Genomic DNA, 21093 nt, shown 5'->3' with positions numbered 1-21093 from the left:
TCTTGTAGGCTACGATCTAACAAAAAGTTATAAACAAGGGATTTGCGGACTCAAAGGTTGCAAGTCTATAGAAATTCTAGTTCACATACTGGATAATACTTCATAGCCAGGGTAAATTAGGGTAATTGAAAATGCTAGTCTCACCTTGTGGGGCGTTGATGTAACTGTCCTTCTGGCCTTGATAAGAATGCTGCTGATCAGATGAATTTTGTTGTTGGCGATAATTTGACTGCGGACCATATGAGCCTGGTAAGGAAAGAGATACAATACATCATTATGCAGTATACAAAGAAACAGTTTTTCAAGATTAAAACGTATAGGTCCAGACTATTGAACATGTGCAGGATGAAACTGAAAATACATCTACCTATAAGATAAAGTTACCTATATGTGATTCTAGTTCTGCATTATAGAACAAGCTACTTACTTTAGTAACACACTTTCTGGTAGAGGCTATCTAGCGTACATATTACTCCCCATTTGAATATTCCCCAACCATCAGACTGGATCCAGAAGCTTTTTGGCAGTATTACTGCACACCGGTAGGTAGAGCTGCCCAGCTACGAAGTCATGCTATTCCGCTCAGGATATGAGCCCAGTTTTGCACCACTTCCTTGCACTGTCAACTGCTTTTGAGACTGTCGGCATCCTCAGACGCAGAGCCCCAAAAGCAACTTGGTGTGTCCAGTGTTCATATTCTTAGACTTAGGGTTTTATAAATGGAAAGAGGCCAACCACAAAACGGGGAGGATGGAAAGGTCAGTGAGGAATCTGCAGTTAGAGTCTCTACCAGAAAAAGCATTAACAAATGTAAGTAACTTGTTTTTCTGATAGAGACTTCTAACCGCAGATGCCTCAATTTTAGGATAGATTCCAAAGTAGAATCTCTTTGGAGGTGGGTCTGTGAATGGACTCAAACCAGAGTCTTGCAGGACCGAAATGGCAAAACACCCTTCCTATAAAGTCTGACCATCCAGACAATAGTGCTTTTTGAGAGTATGAAGGAACTCCCGAGTAGCTGCCTGGCAAAAGACTAGGAGAGGGCTCTGCCTGCTAATGCAGTCGTAGCAACTTTGCTCCCGGCAAAAACAGCTGCAGCGCTTCCAAAGGCTACTTTTTACCCACTGTATAGCATATCTTAATGCAGACATGAGCCAGCGGGAGATGGTTCTCTTCTGTATGGCCTAGTTCTTCTTTTACTCCAGAGAACTCCACAAACAGCTGATAATCCATCCAGGGTCCTTTGGCACGATCTATGTAAAAGCTCAGCACACTTCTGGCTTCCAAACAATGGAGACTATCCTCCTCTGTGGGGTTAGTGGGAGCATAGAACACCGACAAGGTGATATTTTGACCAAGCTGGAACAGTATCAAAAATTTAGGCAAGAAAGACGCCCATGTCTGCAAAACCAGCTTGTTCGGCCACGTGGTGGTGCCCAGTAGGTTGAAACAAAGAGCTTGAAGCTCACTCACACACCTCCCCTGTTATGGTGATGAGGAACACTGTCTTTAGCAAGAGAAGCTGTAAGGAACATCTATGAAAAGGACTACATACCAGAAACAGGAGGACCAAGTTAAGGTCCCACTGCAGCATGACAAAGGGAACCAATCGAAAGGTACCCTTTAACTTTGCCTAGAGCAAGGCCTTGCTGGGCTAAGGACAAAAACAACTTTGCCTGGAGGGGGTCTAACTGCCAAGTACTGCACCAAGCCACAAATCTGTCCAAATGACAGGCGTATACAGTTTTTGTCGAGGGACACCTGGGTTTGATGATGACACCAACCACCTCCTGTGGAAAGTTGAAGGTAGTCAGCTGTTGCCGCTCAATCTCCAAGTACTAAGGTGCAGACTGCAAAGGCCTCTATGCAGAACCTTGCCCTAATGCTACAACAATAGATCCTCTCAAAGGGGCAGTCTGATAGGAGGACAAAAGCTCAATTCCAGTGCCCGGTATAAGGCCACTAGGATAACTTGGACCGGGTCGGTCCTAATCTTCTTGAGAACTCAGGGCTGGAATGGTATTGGTGTAAGGGCACAGAGGAGTCTCCGAGACAAATATACTTTTGAAACTCCAATGTGCAGAAGTGTGATGCCGTGGGTTCTTGACAGTGGACAGACCGAGTCAAGATTCTTGATTTTCACAAAACAGACACCACACCATCTCTGGGTGTAACTGCTACTCATTATTGCTAGGTGTAGATGGCAGAGCTTGTTCAATGTGGCATTCAATAACCCTGCCAGATGGTTCATCAGCAGGGAGATTCCCTGGCAGCCCAGCCATTTCCAGAGGTACAGGGCCTGCTGCCACAGAGTCCGTGCCACCACCCCGCACAGTTTGTTGCAGTAACACATGGCGGAGGTGGTGTTCGTGATCACTTTTTCCAGAATGTCCTTGACGGATGGACGGAAGGCTTTCACACCAAGCAAACAGCCCTACGCTCAAGACTGTTGCTATGAAGCCAGGACTCCACCAGAGTTCAGGCGCCGGACAGGGTTAACACAGTTAGCTGGTGCAGCAGATAAGCTTAGAGTGCCATGGCCCTGATCCCCTCGAACCGCTTGAGGGCAGTGTCTGCCTTATCCCAAAACAGGTCCCACTGAACAGCATGTCCATGTGGGATGACTGGACATTCCCTGATAAACAAACAGACCGCGGCTAAGCACAGTGGTGAATGGAGTGACTGTTGCTAATAGCCTGCCTAAAGGATTCAATGATGTCCAAGCCTCAACAAATCATCAACTGGGGCGCATCATGACCATCCTGTATGGCCTGGGCGAGGACAGGTCTGAGATATTCAGGACACCCAGGAGAACTTGAGCCACTGAATCTCAAACGGCAGTAGAAAAGCACACCAGCAGCCAGTTGCCATTCACTGAGAGAAGCACCCAGCTGGTCGACAAGAAGGCTATTCCTGAATGTCCTTGCGCACGCCTCCACCTCTTTTGACTCCCTATCAGGGGAAGTAGTCGAAAAGGTATTGGGATTAGTTTTGCTCACAGAGTCTTGCACCACCAAACTTTCAGGTATGCAATGCTGAGATAGACACCAGTATTGCCCAGAGCAGGGCAGTGGCGTCATGCAATATAGCAGCTGACTAGGGGGGTGCCAGAGCAAGGTTTGGACTATGCCTCCAACAAGGCATCCTTAAGTGCCTCATTGAGAAGTAAGAGGGGATCAGTAGATGTTTGCCATGGCTGAAGAATTCCCATAAGAACAATGGTCTTGACTGCCAACGTCGGAAACTGGAAGCCATGGACTTCGGTGGTCCTCTATGCATTAAAACATCGCAGGAGGCACTTTTCACCGTGGCGGGACCAGTGGGTGAGAGGAGCCCTGACTCAAGGGAGGTACTAAGGCCACAAACCTCCTGCAGGTCATCATACCACTTCTCTTTGAGATATGTGCCAACCTCATTACACAAATCACAGTCATGATGAACAGCGTAGGGTGTGTGTTTGTTGTTGTGTAGGAAGATCAAGCGGAGGAAGTGGAGCCTTTTTGGATGCTGGGAGCTGTGTTGACTGAAGTCGAACTGGCACTGATTCGACGCTGGAGGGGACAACTAGGGTCTCATCTTTCAAGACTGACATTGACGTGCAGGGATCTGCAGTGGACCGTGACCCTGGAGGCACCCCTTTATGGGCTTGGAGGGTCCAGTTGGCACCTAAGGCAAATCCACTGGCAATAACCTGCTGGAGAACCTTCTCGCTCTGTGGAGCCAGCAGGTAGGGCCCAACAGAGCAACCAGGCTGGAGGGAGTCAGCAAGGACCCAAAGAGTAAGAGCATGGCCTTGCAGAATGCAGGGTTGGAGTGGCAGACAGACCCAGAAACCCAGGTTGTGCCAAAATAAGTTAAAGGATTCCCATAACTAAAGCTTGTTGGCGTGCGACTATGTCTATCTCTACACAGTGATGTTGGGAAATGTGAATGTTGTTGAAGTAGCAGTTTTTCATATATCCAACATAGAAATATTACCTGGACAGGCTAGTGCGGTTTTCTTTTTAAGGGTAGAATGTGCTCCTGGAGGTACTGGTAGAGTGCGCTTAGCCTAACATCTTTGAATAACCTTAACTAACCATCTGTTAACAAAGCCAGCTTTGTAAATAGCGGATATGTTGTGGGGTTTGACAAAGGCTACAAAAAGTTGATTAGAGTTTCTGAAAGATTTCAATACACTACATGAGCACTCTTCTAACATACAGAGTGTGAAGTGCCCTTTCAACTACTGGGTGTGAAAAAGACAGGTAGCTCAATAGTCTGTTCGATGTGAAAGCAGGAGTCAACCTTGGGTATTAATTTAGGGATAGAGCAAAGAACCATCTTATCTCTTTGAACATGAATGTATGGTTTCTGAACTGAAGAGCTTTCAGTTCACTAATGCATCTAAGGAAAGGCTCAAAACGAGGGTCCATAAGGTGCAAGTATGACATTCATGTTCCATAAACGTGCAGGAGCCTTTGGAGGGAAGACCTTTTCTAATTCTTCCATGAAAGCTTTGAAGATAGGTAGTCTAAAAATGGAGGAAGGTTGTCTGTTTTGAAGGTATGATGCAATTGCAGTGCAATGTAGCCATATGAAAGTGTATGCTAGGCCTGCCTTTTATAGTTGTAGAAGGTATGAAAATCTCCTCTACAGAAACTGTAGAGGGGTCTATGGGTTGTTAAATAAAAAAAAGTGTATAAACCTTTTCGGAGTATCGAGCACAAGTAGTGGGTTTTCTATCCTACTGTAGAATTACCATGCATGCCTGAGGGAAGTTGAGATATATGAACTCTAGATACTCACTGAGTTGTTTGGGACAGAAGTGTCTGAGCCAACCATGATACTGAGTGGGATGGTCGGGTAAAGTGGGAACAGAAGTTGTCTAGACTATATTGATGCAACTAGGATTAGTTATGAACACCTGCCTCTTCTTCCTAATGGCATATGGGATGAAGGGAAGAGGCAACAAAGCGTAAGCAAATATCTCTAACCAGATAATCCATAATGCATTCCCCCTGGTTTGAAGGTATTGGTATCTGGCGGTAAAGTTTTTGCACTTTAGGTTTTCGGCAGTGGTGAACAGGCCTACTGTGAGAGTCCCAATGGTGGAACTACTTTTGTAGGGCTTGTGCATGGATTTCTCTCTTGTATACCTGCTGATGTATCCTGCTAAGAGTGTCCTCAAAGTCCTTGTCCCCTCCGGGTACATGCAATGCCAAGAGGTGAATGTTGTAGCAAACTGCCCAATACATAATTTTCTGGACTAGCTGAGAAAGCTGGAGGGAATGGGGTCCCCTCCTGGCTGTACAATATGCCTGTCATGTTGAATATCTTTATCAGTGCAGCTTTGCCCCAGAGAAGTGGGATGTAGGAAGCGGACTCGTAGTACAGTATACCAAAAAGAGATGTGCTGTGAAAAAGAGTCCAGGTATCCCTTATAAGTGGACAGGGGCTTCCACTAGCACTCCAAAGCTGCTATATCTGGGGTAGTGTGATGGAGCACCCTTAGGCTTATAAGAGAGGCATGTTAGACATTTGTTAAATATACGCACTCAATAAATTACACACTCATTATGGAGATGCACACCAATTTAGAAAAATAACACTTTTTATATATTTTTAGACACCAAGAACTTCGTGATTGTGAAGTAATTTGAGTTGCCACTGGCAGTGGTTTGCACCCTGTCGGGACCCTCACTCTAGTCAGGTTAAGGGAGTCACACAGTTAAGATAACCCCTGCTTACCCCCTTGGTAGCTTGGCACGAGCAGTCAAGCTTGTTTTAGAGGAAATGTGTAAAGTATTTGTACACGCACACACACACACACTAAACACAGTGAAAACTCCACAAAACGACTCCACACCAGTTTAGAAAAATAACCAATATTGTTCAAAGTAAAAACTAAACTAAAACAAAAAAATCCAATATACACAAGCAAAGAAATTAATGTTTAATGATTAAATCCCAGCAAAGCGCTTAGAAACACAATAGCTCCAACTGGGGCTATCACAAAGTCTTTGAGTCAATCCCAACAATCTGATGCCACTCGCAAGGAGTGCGGGCACAGAGTAGCACGGACCTGAGTTATAATACATCTGAAAACAATGAGGAAACAAAGACGTTGCATGGAGTCGGGGAGGTGGCGGCGGCGTCGGAGTCGGAGTCAGTGCAGCGTCTGTTCCTTACTGCTACTGGGGAGGTAAGGCGTCAGTCAGTTCCTTACTGCGAGGCAGGGGAGGTGAGGCATTGGTTCCTTACAGTTGCAGGGAAGGTGATGCGGCATCAGTAGTGAGGTATTTGTTCCTTACGATACGGCAGGGTTGATGAATCCAGCAGGTCAAGACGCAAGGCGTCAACTTCGTGATGTTGCAGTCACACCACAGGGTCGCAGGTGCTGCAGCAGCATTGGGCCTGCAGCATCAGTCGTGGTCCTTGCACTCAGCGGGGACCACGGCTGTGGTACAGACAGCGGAATGGAGTCGGGCAGTGGCGCCTGTTCTAAAGTCGCTGTAGAGTCCATGTATTTGGTTTCTTTTTGGGTACACCAGAACTCACTCCCCAAGGGCATACCAACTGGATTTGGCACCACTTGGCTAGTCGGGACTCTCAACAACAGAGCCCGGGTGCTGGCAGTTGAAGTCTTTGATGTCCCTGAGACTTCTAACAGGAGGTATGCTCAATCGTAGCCCTTGGAGAAGCTTTGAAAGGAGGATGTAGAAAGCAAAGTTCAGTTCTTTCATTCCCAGGACAGAAGCAGCAAGCAGCAGGCCAGCACAGTAAGCAACAGGCAGAGGGGCAGTCTCTCCTACAGCATCTAGCTCTTCTTCCTGGCAAAATGGCCTCAGTCCAGAAGTATTCTAAATTATGGTCTCAGAGGTCCAATTACTTATAGTAATTTCTGTCTGAAGTAGGCAAACCTCAGAAGACCCTGCCTTTCCTACCCTGGCCCCAGACACACTCCACAGGGTTGGGGACTGCTTTGTGTAAGGACAGGCACAGCCCTATTCAGGTGCAAGTTTCAGCTCCTCCTGCCACTCTAGCCCAGGAAGACCCATCAGGATAGGTAGGTCACATCTCAGCTCCCTTTGTGTGACTGGAGTGAATTCACAAACAGCCCAACTATCATCCTGACCCAGACATGTATTCCACAGCCAGGTAAAGGCACAGAATGGTTCAGCAAGAAAATGACTACTTTCTAGAAGTGGTATTTTCAAACCTACAATTCAAAAACCAACTTCACCAAAAGATATATTTTTAAATTGTGAGTTCAGAGACCCCAAACTCTGTATCTCTATCTGCTCCAACGGGACATTACACTTAAAAGATATTTCAAGGAAATCCCCATATTAACCGAAGGGAGAGACAGGCCGTGCAATAGTGTAAACCAAATTTGGCAGTATTTCACTATCAGGACATGTAAAACACAACAGTACATGTCCTACTTTTTAACTACAATGCACGCTGCCATAGGGCTGCCTTGGGCCTACCTTAGGTGTGGCATACACGTAGTAAAAGGGAAGGTTTGGGCCTGGCAAGTGGTTTCACTTGCCAGGTCGAACTGGCAGCTAAAACTGCACACACAGACACTGTACTGGCAGGTCTGAGACATGTTCACAAGGCTACTCATGTGGGTAGCACAATCCACGCTAGAGGCCCACTACCAGCATTTCATTTGATGGCCTTGGGGACACAGTGCACATTACTAGGGACTTAATAGTAAATCAAATGTGCCAATCATAGATAAACCAATCACCAATATAATTTAAACAGAGAGCACTTGCGCTTTAGCACTGGTCAGCAGTGGTAGAGTGTCCAGAGCCCTAAAGCCAGCAAAAACTAAATTCAGCGCACGAACAAAAAACAGTTCAGAAGCCAAAAAGACAGGAGAAACCACGCCAAGAACTGACAGGTCTAACAGTAAACAGAAAATACACTTGCATTGACTTCAACGCGGCAATGTCATCCTATGGGGAAAAAACATATATTGCATATGGGAGTACTTGGCAACGAAATACCTTAACTGCAGAAAAACAGTCCTGTAAGTATGGGGCAAGGTCCAAGGCAGCACCAATAGGTCACTTTGGTTGGCTCTGGGACATCCGGGTGCAGTGGTTCTTTTCACCATTGGGTGTCCCACTGATTTTAAAGGGAAAATGGTCCTGGTGAAGAGAGGTGTCAAAAGTAAGGACTTGGAGGCCAGCCCGGGGGGAACCTACAGGGGGACTCTGATCTTGTGCGTCCTGGGTACAGAGGGATACTGTCTGCCCATGGCAATCTGGGCTGGGAAGCTCGTGTGCAGTGGAGTTTTGTCAGGTGGGGTCATGCTGCGGAAGACACTCACGTTCTTTGTATTCCTCTCAGAAAGAGGCTGCAGGCGGGGACTGGGAGTACAGTCAGGCGAAACCCAAAGGGGGGCTCAGCTCTTGAGAGTCTAAGGACCTCGTTGGCACAATTGACCCATTTCTTTTCTGGGTGGGGGCTCGGGTGAAGTGGTCCTTTCTGGTGTTGGGTGTGTGGCGGTCAGGGGCTCTTACAGTTTTTGCTTTGCTGCAGAAAGAGACTGTAGGTGGTAACTGGGGGGTCCAGTCTGGGCAAACCCAAAGGAGGGCTCGACTCTGGAGGGTCTCTGCTCTTCAGGGGCACCATCAGTTCACTCGTCCTCAGGCTGTGGAGCTCTGGTGAAGTATTGTTTGGTCCAGCAGGGTCACGCTAGCAGAGGCTCTCTGTCTGTCTTCTGGAGGTGCCTGCAGAGTGCAGAGAAAAAGTTCTGCTACTCCAAGGAAGATGCTGGCTGTTTCTCAAAGTGGTGGTAGCCCTCCCAGGCTTTAGGATCCTGGTCAACTGCTATCAAGTCATCTTTTGCACAACTGTCGGGAACAGCAGCCAGGCTGGCAGGGTTGATGCCAAGTCAGTCGCTGCTCCTCTGTTCTTGCGGCTCTTTGATGACCTCCTCCTCGGGTCAGTAAAATCTGCTTCTCTGGTGCCAGGGGGTCCCCTAAATACTATATTTGGGGGTGTTATGGGGAGTGAAAAATGGTAGCTAAAAAGCTACTTACTCTTGAAGGGGGGGGGGTCACTACACCCCCTATATGACCACTTCCTATGGGGAGCGGGCATAACCCTGTCCAGAGTTCCTAATTCTGTCATCACCAAGATGGTGGAATTTTCAAAGACTGGGGCACTTCAGGAAGCTCACCTTAGGGGTGTGTCTGACCTCAGGGTACTCCACGCCTCCTAGCATAGCTAATTTTCCACCTGTCCAGGTGCCAAATGGTCCTCAGGGTAGGTGGTGGCAATCCTTTAGGTCTGTGGGATGCCAGGGTCGCATATCAGAGGCAGCAGGGACTTTCAAGTCCCTGGCCTTGTTATGCTAAATTGCTAGCTATCCTGCTGGAGGAGGTGTCAACACCTTCCTCCGGAGCAGGCACGGTTTCTAGCCTGCTGGGGATCAGAAAACTGTCTGTGGTGGCAGGCTGGACTGTATCAGCTAGAGATCTAGTAGGTTTCAGGGGTTACCTCTATGGTACCCTCTGGGTGCATGTATTAATAAATCCATCACTGGAATCAGTGTGGGTTAATTAACAAGAGGAGGTTGATACCAGACACCATAGGTTTCAGTGAAGCCATTATGTAGCTGAGAAACTCGTTTTGACCAGGGCCCAGTGCGTACCTTAAGATGGCTTCCCTGTTTACTTGTTATGTCTAAGAATCAACTTAGACATCACGGGCATATTTGCTCATGTAGATATGTCCTCACATGTAGTGTAATGCACCGTGTCTTAGGGGTCTAAGGCCTACTGTAGGGGTGACTTCAAATACTGCATGTAGTGTTGTGTGCCATGTTGTGTTATTACTTTCATCTGCACTGTGTCAGCTTGCAATGGCAGTTTGTATGAGTGTGGTGAGTTGTCCCGTAAGGTGGCACAATACATGCTGCAGACCTTTCAGAGCTTCCTTAGTACCCATGCTCTAGATACCAGGGGTACCGTTTCCTAGGGACCTACAAGGGTGCTAAATGTATTGCCAACTGAGGAACAATTGCACAGTTTTAGGAAAAGAGATCTGGCACTGAGGACATGGTTAGCAGGAACCCAGGGCACTTTAGTTAAAATTGCATCTAATACCAGACAGAAAGAGGGAGGTGACCATGTCAAAATCAGGCATTTGCCTACACAAGAGAACTATTTTGAGGGACAATTTGATGGCAAGTAGTTCCAAAATGTTGATATGGTTAGTCCGGTACTATGAAGCTCAAGGGTCTTGGATGGTCATATGGTAGAGTTGAGCACCTCACAAGAGAGACATCTGTGGTAATGGTCACTTGCAGAAGGGGTCTAGAAAGGGCCTGCCTATGAACAGATTGTTGCTGTTTTACCAGCAGAGAAAGCTGGACCCTTATCCTTATAAACACTAGCCCTTTCGTTTATGCACTGTGCTGTGATAGACACTCGTGTAATGGCTGCATGCGCAACCTGGCATGCAGGACAACTGCTATGCAAGAAGGCATCATTCTCAATAGTTTTATTACATTGTGGACAGTCTTGAGACTGTGGGTCTGAAAAATAGGCAGCAGATGTTGGAATGCCATCACCTCTGTTGGTTGGGTATGCCATGCCTGTCACTGCATTAAGGACGGATCTTAAGAAGGGATGAATTTGCTGGGGTTGGTGATTTGACCTTTACACATTGATGCTGAATCCCAGTTTGTGCAGTAGAGACATAGCTATTTGAGTGTGTGCTAGGCATTGGTCTTTGCTCTTTATCTGCTGATCATTCACGTATGGAAACACATTAATGGCATGTCTGTGTAGATAGGCTGCCACAACTGCCATGGCACTTTGTCAATACCCTTGGGGCTGTACTGACCCCAATGGGGAGAACCGTGAACTGGTTGGGTTTTCCACTTTCCAGTACACTGAACGTATCAATGGTGCGCTGGATATATATGGATGTGAAACTGTTTTTTCAGAGCCAAAGTTGCCATGAAGTTGATTTTCCGTATCAGAGGGATGATTTCTTGCAATCTGACCATGTTAAAGTGTTTGAAAGAGATGATCTGCTGATGTGTTTCCTTTCTAGAAATAAGGATGAATGGGGATTAATTCCCTGACCCTCTCTGGTACCTGGGAACAGGTTCTGTGACACCCTTTGCTAAGAGGTTTGGCAAGTTTTTTTATTTTATTTTTTTGGGGGAAGGAGGGACAGCTGTGGAGTGATGGTGGGTGCGAGTGTGGAAAATTGGGTTGTCCTGTTGGTGGGGGGATTGGGGGTCTCTGTAGGCACTTCTGTGAAAGGACAATCTACTGAAGGTATGGAAACAAGTGACAATATTGTGTGAGGGTGGGGGACTGTTTGTGCAGCCCCCTTGTCTGCCTCCTCCCTGGGTGTAATGCATATGAAAAGTAGGCTGTGAAGTGAGGGACTTATCGACTTGGCAACCTCTGTATCTTTTTAAATCTCTTCAAGCATTTTGATTGACATATGGGCAGAGAAGATGCTTCCCATAAAAGGATACATTCGGAAAGTGCTGTTGCATCTCAGCCCTAAATCCCAACACCCTAAACGAGGCATGCCTACGGAGTAATAGACTGGTGTTAATGCCCCTGAGTGCTGGGTCCGCAACATCGAGGCACACTTTATTTTCACTTGCTGATATTTTTGCTTTCTTTAACAAGTTCCCAACTTGCCCTGAGCCTAAGGAATGTGCTTGATGAGCTTCTCCATGGCCGTGCAGTGATACCAGTTTTACCTAAAGAAGAAGGCCCACCTAATTTGCAATCTTGCAATGAGTAGCAGCCCAAAAGGCTACACTTTTCTCCAATGCATCAATCATTCTTGATTCCTTCTCTGGGAAGGGGCACTCCCTGAAACTTGAAGAGCCTCTACCTTATTGGTAGCATGCACTGTAGGAAGCTGGCCTGGTGTGTAGTGAGCACCTATGGTGTTATCACCCTATACCAGGTCCAGGTATCCCCTATTAGCGAAGTGTAGGCCATGTCTAGGAAGCCAGGGCTCTCTAGAAGTAGCTCTGGATGAGCAGTCATAACTTATCTAGAAGACATGCAAAGCTTATGAAATGCCACTATAGTCACCTAGCATTTACACACACAGTGTTACAAAAATAAAGGTACTTTATTATGGTAACAGAATTACCAAAATACTGCATAGGCAATACCCCAACTGGAGGTAAACACACTTTTATATACACCTTAGCAATCAAGAAATAGCAAAGAAAGCAATATGCATTTGTAAAAGCAATAGCAGACAATGAGGGCCCTGGAGGGGACCAAAACATATACTAAAAAAGTCAAATGTGAGAGGCAGTCACCCACCCGAGGAAGTGGAATCAGTAGAGGGGAGCTGGAGGAACTAGGATCCCCACGAGGTAAGTACCAGGGTGCTCTCCAGTGACAAGGAGAGAAGCACCGACTGCGCTGATGTCAAGCCGGCCACCAAAGGAATAATTCTTGAATTCTTTAGCTTCCTATACTTGAGCTCTGGGCTCTATGTCCTACTCATGGGGGTGTGGTGCTCTTCTTCAAAATCTGTTCGCAAGCTGGTGCCTATTGAGTTGGTGATTTGGGGAACTCTATGGCTTCCTCTGTGCAGAGGGCTCCAAGAAGCAGGACTTCATCTCTTCTTGAGCCTGACCCATGGGTAGGTGAGAAGGGCTGGCCTCTTCCTCTTCCGCCCTGTGGCTATCTTCAGTTTCCAAGATGTCCGGTGTCCTCGGGCTGCATCCTATAGTGCGCCCATCTTCTCTGCCTCCTATGTGCGAAGAATTTCCTGCACTGAAACGAGAGTCTGACCTTACAGGATGATTCTTTGTACTCTGGGCAGAGAGAGAATTTGCAAACTTAGTGTAAACCAGACAAATTTGATTTTCAACCTTGGACAAAGGTGGAATGGAGTCTGCTGCATGACTAAGTTCTTGGTGAATTTTCAAGGCTAACTTTGACAGTCAAAGAAATGGCCACACTTTGAGTCAATATTGCAGAATCTCTGAGTGATTTTTTTTTAAATGTATTTTTTTAAATTGTATTTGATGTAAAGTGGTTGTTTTGTCTATGGAGTGGAAAAGGAAGCTGCAGAACCTGAAATGGAACCGAACCAAAGTAGTCAGGTGTGTTTTAGCGCTTTGACTTTGGAGAACCATCCAAAACGTCTGGGGCCAATGGCAGAAGAAAACAATCAAGGTCAACCAATTTTGCTGATGTTTTCTGGTAGAAAGGAGGTGTCACAACAGATCTTGTGACAAACTTCTTTAAGAAAAACAACTTGCAAGCACTCAGGCCCAACACTAGATGGCAGGTGTACAAGGAGCCTGTGTATCTACACCTGCAATGCACATAAAGCTCTTTCCGCAACTGTCTGAGGGTGTTTTAAAAAAAGATTGACTACTCAATGCTCTAACCTATATGAAACAGGGAAACAGCCTTACGCATAAAACTAGAATTCGTTAAAAGTACAGCGCGACCTTGGCAGTCTTGAATTAAGGGTTCACTTGAACCTTTAGTTCAAGGAACCTGCAAAGGTAAGCGATTGAGGAAGTGCATTTGATAATAGTGTAAGAGCTCAAATGGTAGGCCCTTAAGTCGAGTTAAATAAATAATGGAGCCCCATAAGGGGTGTGGTGGTACAAGAGGCAGTATTACATTTGTAAGGCATTACATGAAAGTTTTTTTTTTACTGGTGTCTTCTATTTTAAATCTACCTTTAACTCCTTCGCTGCTAAGCCTTTTACGCCCCCCTTTCTGAGATTTTTTTTTTAGAAAAATAGGTAAAAGGTGTTCCAGATAAAAGCATCCACAAACGGTTTGCTGTACTAAAGTTACCATCTTCCCAGCTTGCAGGAACATGCAGAGCAGAATCAGAAAACCAAATATTGTACCATAGTTTTAGCATTTTTTTTAAGTGATAGCTTATATTCCCTATTTTCTGTGCTTTCAAACTACTTTGTTTATGGTGGAAAACAGCGTGAAACCTATGGGTGATCGAGAAAAGCTATACGTTTCTGAAAAGTAGACAATTCTGAATTCAGCAAGGGGTCATATTTGTAAATTCTTCAAGGAAATAACTGTTGAAATAAAGAAATATAGAAAATACGTAGAAAAAAAGAAGGCATTTGTGACATTTTCATCTAACTTTTTATCACAATGGCCGGTTGACAGAAGCAATACAGCATTACATCCGATAGATTCTTCTGGTTGTGGGGTATATGTGGTATTTAGGTTCTCCAGGAATCCAAGTTACCCAGCGCCAACAACTGAGCTGCACCATACAATTGTTTTTCATTGAGTACCAAGTACAGACCAATTCTTATAGTGAAATAGGCAGAGTGTAAGATGGACATCAAAAAAACGTATGTATTTTCTGAAATGGGCACAAGATATAGTTTAGTAGCAGTGGTTATTTCTACATCTCTGAATTCGTGGTTACTGTTACTAGCGTAAGATTTCAAGGGTAGTTTTCAAAATGTCATCTTTTTTGTACATAGGCTTACAACTGAAAGGCGCAAATGCAGCAAAATCCAATAGGTAGTAACAAATGTTTTAGTATTATATACTCCCACAGGTCTACCGATAAAAACAGTACCTCACTTGTGTGGATAGACCTAGCGCCTGCAAAAGGAAAACGGCCCAAAATGCAATATGGATGCATCACAATTTTCCACTGAAAACTGACCCTTTTTACCCCAATGTTGGTAGCTCTAAATTTAGGACCCTATCTCAGCCGTCACCTAGGGAAACCCAGCTAACCTATACATTTTTTTAAAGTAGACACCGAGGGGTAACCACAGTAGGCTGACTTGCGTGTGTCATCAGGGTTTCTTTTACCCAAAATCCTTTGCAAGCTTCAAAGTTTGACAAAAAAAGACACATTTTCCTCACATTTCTGTGATGGAAAGTTCTGGAATCTGGGGGCAGCCACAAATTTCCTTCCACCTGGCATTCCTCCAACTCTCGCAATAAAAACTGTACCTCACTAGTGTGAATAGGCCTAGTGCGTGTGACTGGCAACGGCCTAAACGCAACGTGGACACATCACATTTGTCTGCAGAAAACTGGCCCATTTTCTGGTGTGGGTATCTCTCTAGATTTTGGACCCTAGCTCAGACAGCACAGTGGAAACCTAGCCAACTTGTAGATTTGTGAAAATCAGACACCTAGGGGAATCCAGGCTGGTGTGACTTGTGTGGATCCCATTAGGTTTTCGTACCCATAATGCCCTGCAAACATCAAACTTTTCCTGAAATCACACATTTTCCTTATATATATATGTGTTGGAAACTTCCCGAATCTGCAGGAACTCAGAAAATTCCTACCACCCAGCTGCGCCTAGTGCCATGACAGGAATGGATCAAACCAAGGAAAATGGGAGTGCTTGCAAGACCCCTATTGACCTCGGTTGGATCCGTTCCTATTGATGCCACTAGGCAAAGGAGGTGAGGGACTGGGTTGGCCGGATTGGGTGGGCTGACAGACTGAAATGCACTGGGGGGGGGGGCTGCTCACCCTCACTGGTGTCTAGTGGAATGGATCCCTGCTTGGGGATCACCCTCCTTGGGCATGTTACGACTCTGACGTCCCATTTCTAAGGGGCGCTGTAAGGGGACTGTTGGAAGCCTAGGAATCACCTTGAACACTTATCTAGAGTCCCTTGCTAACTCCCGTTTGTTTCTCTTTTCGCCATGGTATGCTTTTGTAGTATTACATTTGCTTCCTGGGACTGCAAATCCCATAATGCACAGCCTGGTAGTCAGGAAAGGCTGGATTCTGTTTTACATTGTTTTCTATGGGAGAAATCCAGCTGCTCCTTTTCACCCGATCCTCTCCTCCAGGACTTGCAAGTGTCTGAAACGACACACATCTGAGACCTCTCCCGTGCAGCCCAGTCATGTGATTCCACCTGGGTTTTTCTGTAGTTTGGAACTGCTTATCAGCAGGCATTTCCTCAAGATCCTTGTCGTGCATTGGAGTTCGATTCCTTTGTGTTACAGACCCCTTATCGGATGGTGTTCCAGTCTTGTTCCTGTTTTGTTCCAGCCTGAACCTGTTTCCTGTTTCTCTGCCTCTCTCCTGATTGTTCCAGCCAGAGTCTGCTCCCTATCTCTTAGCCTTGTACCTTTTTGTTTCTTCCAGAGACTGCTCCCTGTTTCTCTGTCCTGCTCCGTTTCAGTCTGAACCTGCTCTCTGTTTCCCAGTCCTGTTTACTGCTTATTCCTACTCCCTGTATTCCAGCCCTGTCCTTGCCTGTTCCAGCCAGAGCCTGCTCTCTGTTTCCCAGTCCTGTCTGTTTGTTCCAGCCAGAAGTTTGCGCCCTGTTTTCCAGTCCTAGTCATGCCTCTGCTTCAGCCTGAGCTTGTTCCCAGTTCCTGCCTCTGTCTCTTGGTTTGTCCCTTCTGTTTCTGTTTCCTCTCGGTATTTGGTCTGGTAAGTGTTTTATCAGTCTTCACCAGTGCATAAGTGTCCACCATTGTACTGGGGTTGGCTCCTGGTTTCCAGGAGGCAATTCCAGCCCCCATCCTTGTCTAGTGTTATACGTTGTATTTTGTGCCTAACAGTGACAGTGTGCTACTGCTGTTTTTCCAGGAGTCGCCACTGTGTTTCCAGCTTGACCCACAAGAGCTTTTCTGGTGTATGTAAGTACTATCCTTGTTTGTGCTCTAGGGTCCAGAGACAGAATCACTTCTGCTGCCTCCTTTCTATGGGGCTGGCAGGGTGACTATCTGTAAGAGCAAACTGCACAGCGGCATTGACATTCCCTGTCACTGTGGGAGGTTCTGCGCCCTACTCTGTTTACAACCCCAGAGTTTGTCCATTAGTAATCCGTTTCCTGTTTGTTCACACAAGGGTTGCTCTGCTTTTACTTTCCTGTTTCCTGCGCCTGTCCTTTCCCGTATATGCCTTTAGCTGCTCTTCTGCCCCAGTACACTACCTCTTTAGGATATTCGGAGACCTCAAGGGGTGTCCCAACCAGAGTCCTGATCAGACCCACCCAAATCCGTGACAGAGCAATCCCCAAGGAGGGATCCACTTAGGAGATTATTCGCTTTACAATACCTCTCCCATCTGGATAGGTGCTCAGGGGCTGAGACAGCACCACCAGCAGTGATGCAGAGAAAGTGTAATGAGCAGATTGTCTCATTTCACTTTCGTTTTCAAGGCAATGACGTCAGTGTGCCGCACACGCTGATTGTCATTTCCCTGAAAACAAAGAAACAGCCTCGGGAGCTGAAGAAGTTCTCCTCAAGCTCCTGAGGCTATTTCTATGTAAAAGAAATCCCTCTGATGCCCACACCAGAGAGATTTCAAGTACCACGTGCATGGGTGGCCAGGAGCCATCCGACACACAAGCACTGCAGCGAACAGCTCCTAGCCGTCTGCTGACACATGAAACTAGCTAAAGAGGAGAAAACTAATCCTGCTTTTGGTAGGTATGATAGACAGCAGACATTGTCTTGCATCAATACTTCGCAAGGCTACATGCTAAGAACAGTGCACTAGTTGACAAACCTCTTTCATTTAGCCGTCTATAAAGCCACAACTGGAGAATTGCAGGACTCGGAGAACTGTCATGCGCGCCTCAGGGAGTTGTAGGCATCCATATTCTAAGAACACTGAGCTTGTTGACTAGTATGCCAAAACACAAGATTCAGCATCCTATGATTGGGATGTTGCAACTGACCCTTGAGTTGCATTCTGGGCATAAAGGTAGTTTTGTGGGTGGCTATAATGACACGTCTAGGAGTATTACGTACCACGGTTGTCTTGCCCAGGTGGGAGTTAACAGGATGAGTCTCACTGGCCCTTTTTAAAAAAAAAATCTAACTACATACAATATTAGTGTCAGTTGTGAAAAAGTTTATGCAAACGTCCTTGATGAATTCATCCACAGCACAGTGCCCAAAGACTCAGGGAGCTGGTATCTAGAGCTGAAAGTTGGGCATTCTGAGTGCACTTACACATGAACGGTTAACTTTCAGGATCCCCCAATCGGACAAAGAATTTTGCTCAGAAGGCTTGCAAAGTCAATGTCTTCTTCAACAATGTGCTCCTACTGGATAATGACGATTGCGAGTTTGAGTTAACTCTGATAACTGAGGTGAGTGTGTGAACATGAGACAAGGGCTGCCAACCCAAACTCTACCAGGTTGTAGCCGTAAATCAATATGGCTGCTGGTATGATTTGTGCATCAAGTCTAGGTAGGGCCCTATTTTCCTTGTAAATGAATTCATTCATGATAAGGAGATACAGTTTACAAGTGAATTTCAAGACATTTAACGTTAGTTCCAGTATATCTATTAACATAACAAAGAACTTTGCAAATAATCCCAATTGCTTCAAGTATACTAAATAGACTATCTTTACTTAATACATTTTAAAACAATAGCTGCAAAGTGGACAGGGTCCTTGCTGTGACTGCCTTTGTTCAATTATAGATTTACAGAGTTGAGAAGGAACATATTACTGATAATACTGACGGAGATGAGATCTTGGTGCAATTAGCTTTTACTGCAAACGTGTTTCACCCCATGAAGTGGCAGTATTCTCAAGGATCATCGATACAATAAGAGTAATTGTCTCAGGGGTATAAACCTCAGCTACGCATAGATATCACATTCAACTGGCAATAGGTGAAGTAAGGTACCTGATGCTTAAAGGTGCTCATAAAAAGTGCTTTACATACACAGTTAAATTAACCATCTCCCACACAGTTAACATTGCTATTCAAAATGTTAGCTTTCTAGGCCCTTAACCTTACACAGAGTTACTGCTCTGATGTTTGCATACAATCAGGCCTGACTTATACGTAACATGTCCATTTCACCAGGACAGCCATACTACACACAACAGACACATTGAGATCTGATTTTTCTCCATGTGGAGGCTCTAATCTAGTAAAGGATCAAGGGTTCATAATTCATGCATCATCTTAACTTTGCAATTGCCCTCAGTAACCATTCATCAAGGCAGCAATAAATTAACATGACAGGCTTCTAAGAAAAAGCAGTGTCACTGGCACGCATATGGAAACAACTTGTTGAGCTAACTGAAATAACTCTGCATTGGTAATGTAATATGTCCTGCTCTCGAGTCTCATGGATCACCTGCCTCACATAAACCTGCAATCATCGATCACCTGCCTCACGTAAACCTGAAACAAAAGGTACCAACCTTATGGAAAGAGCTCAGAAGGATCCACAAACCTGAATATTTTTGATTCATTTGTTTCCCTTTTTGAGATATAATATCTTTAGGACTAAAGTAGTTGCAGGGGTCAATAGTCATGTTCTGTTGATATTTTGGATACTTCTACATTAACTACTTTGATGAGTGAAATTGCACCAGCTGCACTAGCCAGTGTTGGATTAACAGCCTTTTGCTGAAATGTCTGAATGCTTGTTAGAAAACAGCAGCTGCTGATATTGCGTCCCTCTGGCACCCTATTGCTGTCTTCTGCTGGGTTTTGGACATAAGGAAACAGATCCTGTCATAAGGATGCCAGTCCTGATGGCAAGCTGAAGAAGCCATTTGGATGGAGAAGCATTACTGTATTAGCATGTGGTGTTTCGACTTCTGCTGGAAGGCCTTTGGTACAGGTATCTGCTGTTTCTTGGAACTATGTAACCTTAGGTGCTTCTCCAGTAGTATGAAGCAGCTTTGTATGTCCATAGCCGTTCAATTACTGGACCTTCTAAAAATCATTGTTTATCTCAAGACCCACAAAGTTTAACATTTCCACTTCCATCTCTTGATTTCATCATCAGCATGAGGGCTAAAGACGAAAGAAAATATCCAAGATCGTCCCTCACGTTTGACTGATATTAAACAGGCCACAACTACCATCTAAAAGAGACAATGGCAGCAGACGTGGGCAGAAAGAGCAGTCCTACCTCTTACTACTCCAGGAATCCCTGAAAATCCTTAATTTTCTCTCAAGATGGCAGCTTTAAAAAATGTGGCAAGCACCCCAAGAGAGCTGATGAGCTGACTGCTCTCATTATCTGGTAAGTTCAACATATCTTTCTGCCCATTACATTTATATTTCTGCTTGTATTTTCTAGCAGTGACAAAGCTGATCATTAAGCATTACAGTATTGCTGCAGATAAAAAAAGAGATTCTGTTTGAGAACTATCACTTAAAAATAAGGTACTGAAATCAGCTACTTTCTCAATTAAAAAATAAAATAAAAAAGATTTTGAGTCTGCAGGGAGAGTTAACAGTCCACAGTGCAGTTTTTACCTACATATATTTGACACATGTAAATAACACCCGATTTATTTTGGGTTACAGATATTGATTCCTAGGACAAACAAATTGTGTTGATCGTTGTCTGTAAATTCGTAACTGGCAGGCCCAACTCAATGCCTGCAGGACAAGTGATGCTCTGGGGAATCATGTTTATCACAGCGAGTCTTCCTTGGGCACCAGCACCTCAGTTTTCTGAAGATGTATCTGTATTGCCTTTTTACCTACTCCCATCATAACATAAGGGAGGACTGGAGACATGGCCGGTAATCCCTTAAATTGGAAAAGGAACACTAAATAAGATAATGTAGATGCAATAACAGGAAATGAATGACAACCAGAAATAAAGGCAAGTGTGATGCTTTCAGGGTGCTTGGGTCTGCATTATGGTGCCCAAGATGATGCAACATCATATGCAAGAGAAATTCCATGCGGCACTCAGACAGTCTTTTAGATACCCTTGCAGCTCCCTTCTGTGGGCACTGCAAGGTCTTTGGTACAGAAAAGGGGGCAGGGTAGGCACAAATGAAGGAGGGAAACCTTAATTTCCTCTGCAGACGGACAAGATGGACCATGTGTCACAGGCTTTGGATGACTTAATTATTTCCATGATCAACTTTGAGGTCTAAATCCTCGAAGAGCTTAATAAGGAACCTTTGATCAAGTTTGAGGTGGCACAGAGTTCAGTCTAGTGGTCATTGAGACTGACCATATCTAGTATACAAGGTCCAAAAAGGAGAATTCAGGCTCTCTCATCACAAGACTCAAAAAGTAAATTTCTCTCCTCTTCCAGCTTAGCTATGAGAAGAACGTTTCTATTCTGCTTCTTCATTTTTATGCTTCTTGGCAGAGTG

The 21093-nt window shown here is 45.2% G+C and overlaps 1 protein-coding gene across 4 annotated transcripts in view; it reads right to left on the bottom strand.

Moving 5' to 3' along the window:
- The window catches only part of TAF15 (TATA-box binding protein associated factor 15), a 368603-nt gene that overhangs the window by 246767 nt on the left and 100743 nt on the right, over positions 1–21093 (bottom strand). For all 4 annotated transcript variants that reach the window (XM_069226735.1, XM_069226732.1, XM_069226733.1 and 1 more), the window contains one exon: positions 145–246. In XM_069226735.1, the coding sequence (XP_069082836.1) occupies positions 145–246 (102 nt within the window). The remainder of the gene's footprint in view (positions 1–144; positions 247–21093) is intronic.

Source organism: Pleurodeles waltl, chromosome 3_2, assembly GCF_031143425.1.
Source record: "Pleurodeles waltl isolate 20211129_DDA chromosome 3_2, aPleWal1.hap1.20221129, whole genome shotgun sequence".
NCBI lineage: Eukaryota > Metazoa > Chordata > Amphibia > Caudata > Salamandridae > Pleurodeles > Pleurodeles waltl.
The sequence above is the reverse complement of the archived record's forward strand: the minus strand, read 5'-3'. Positions and strand labels throughout refer to the sequence as shown.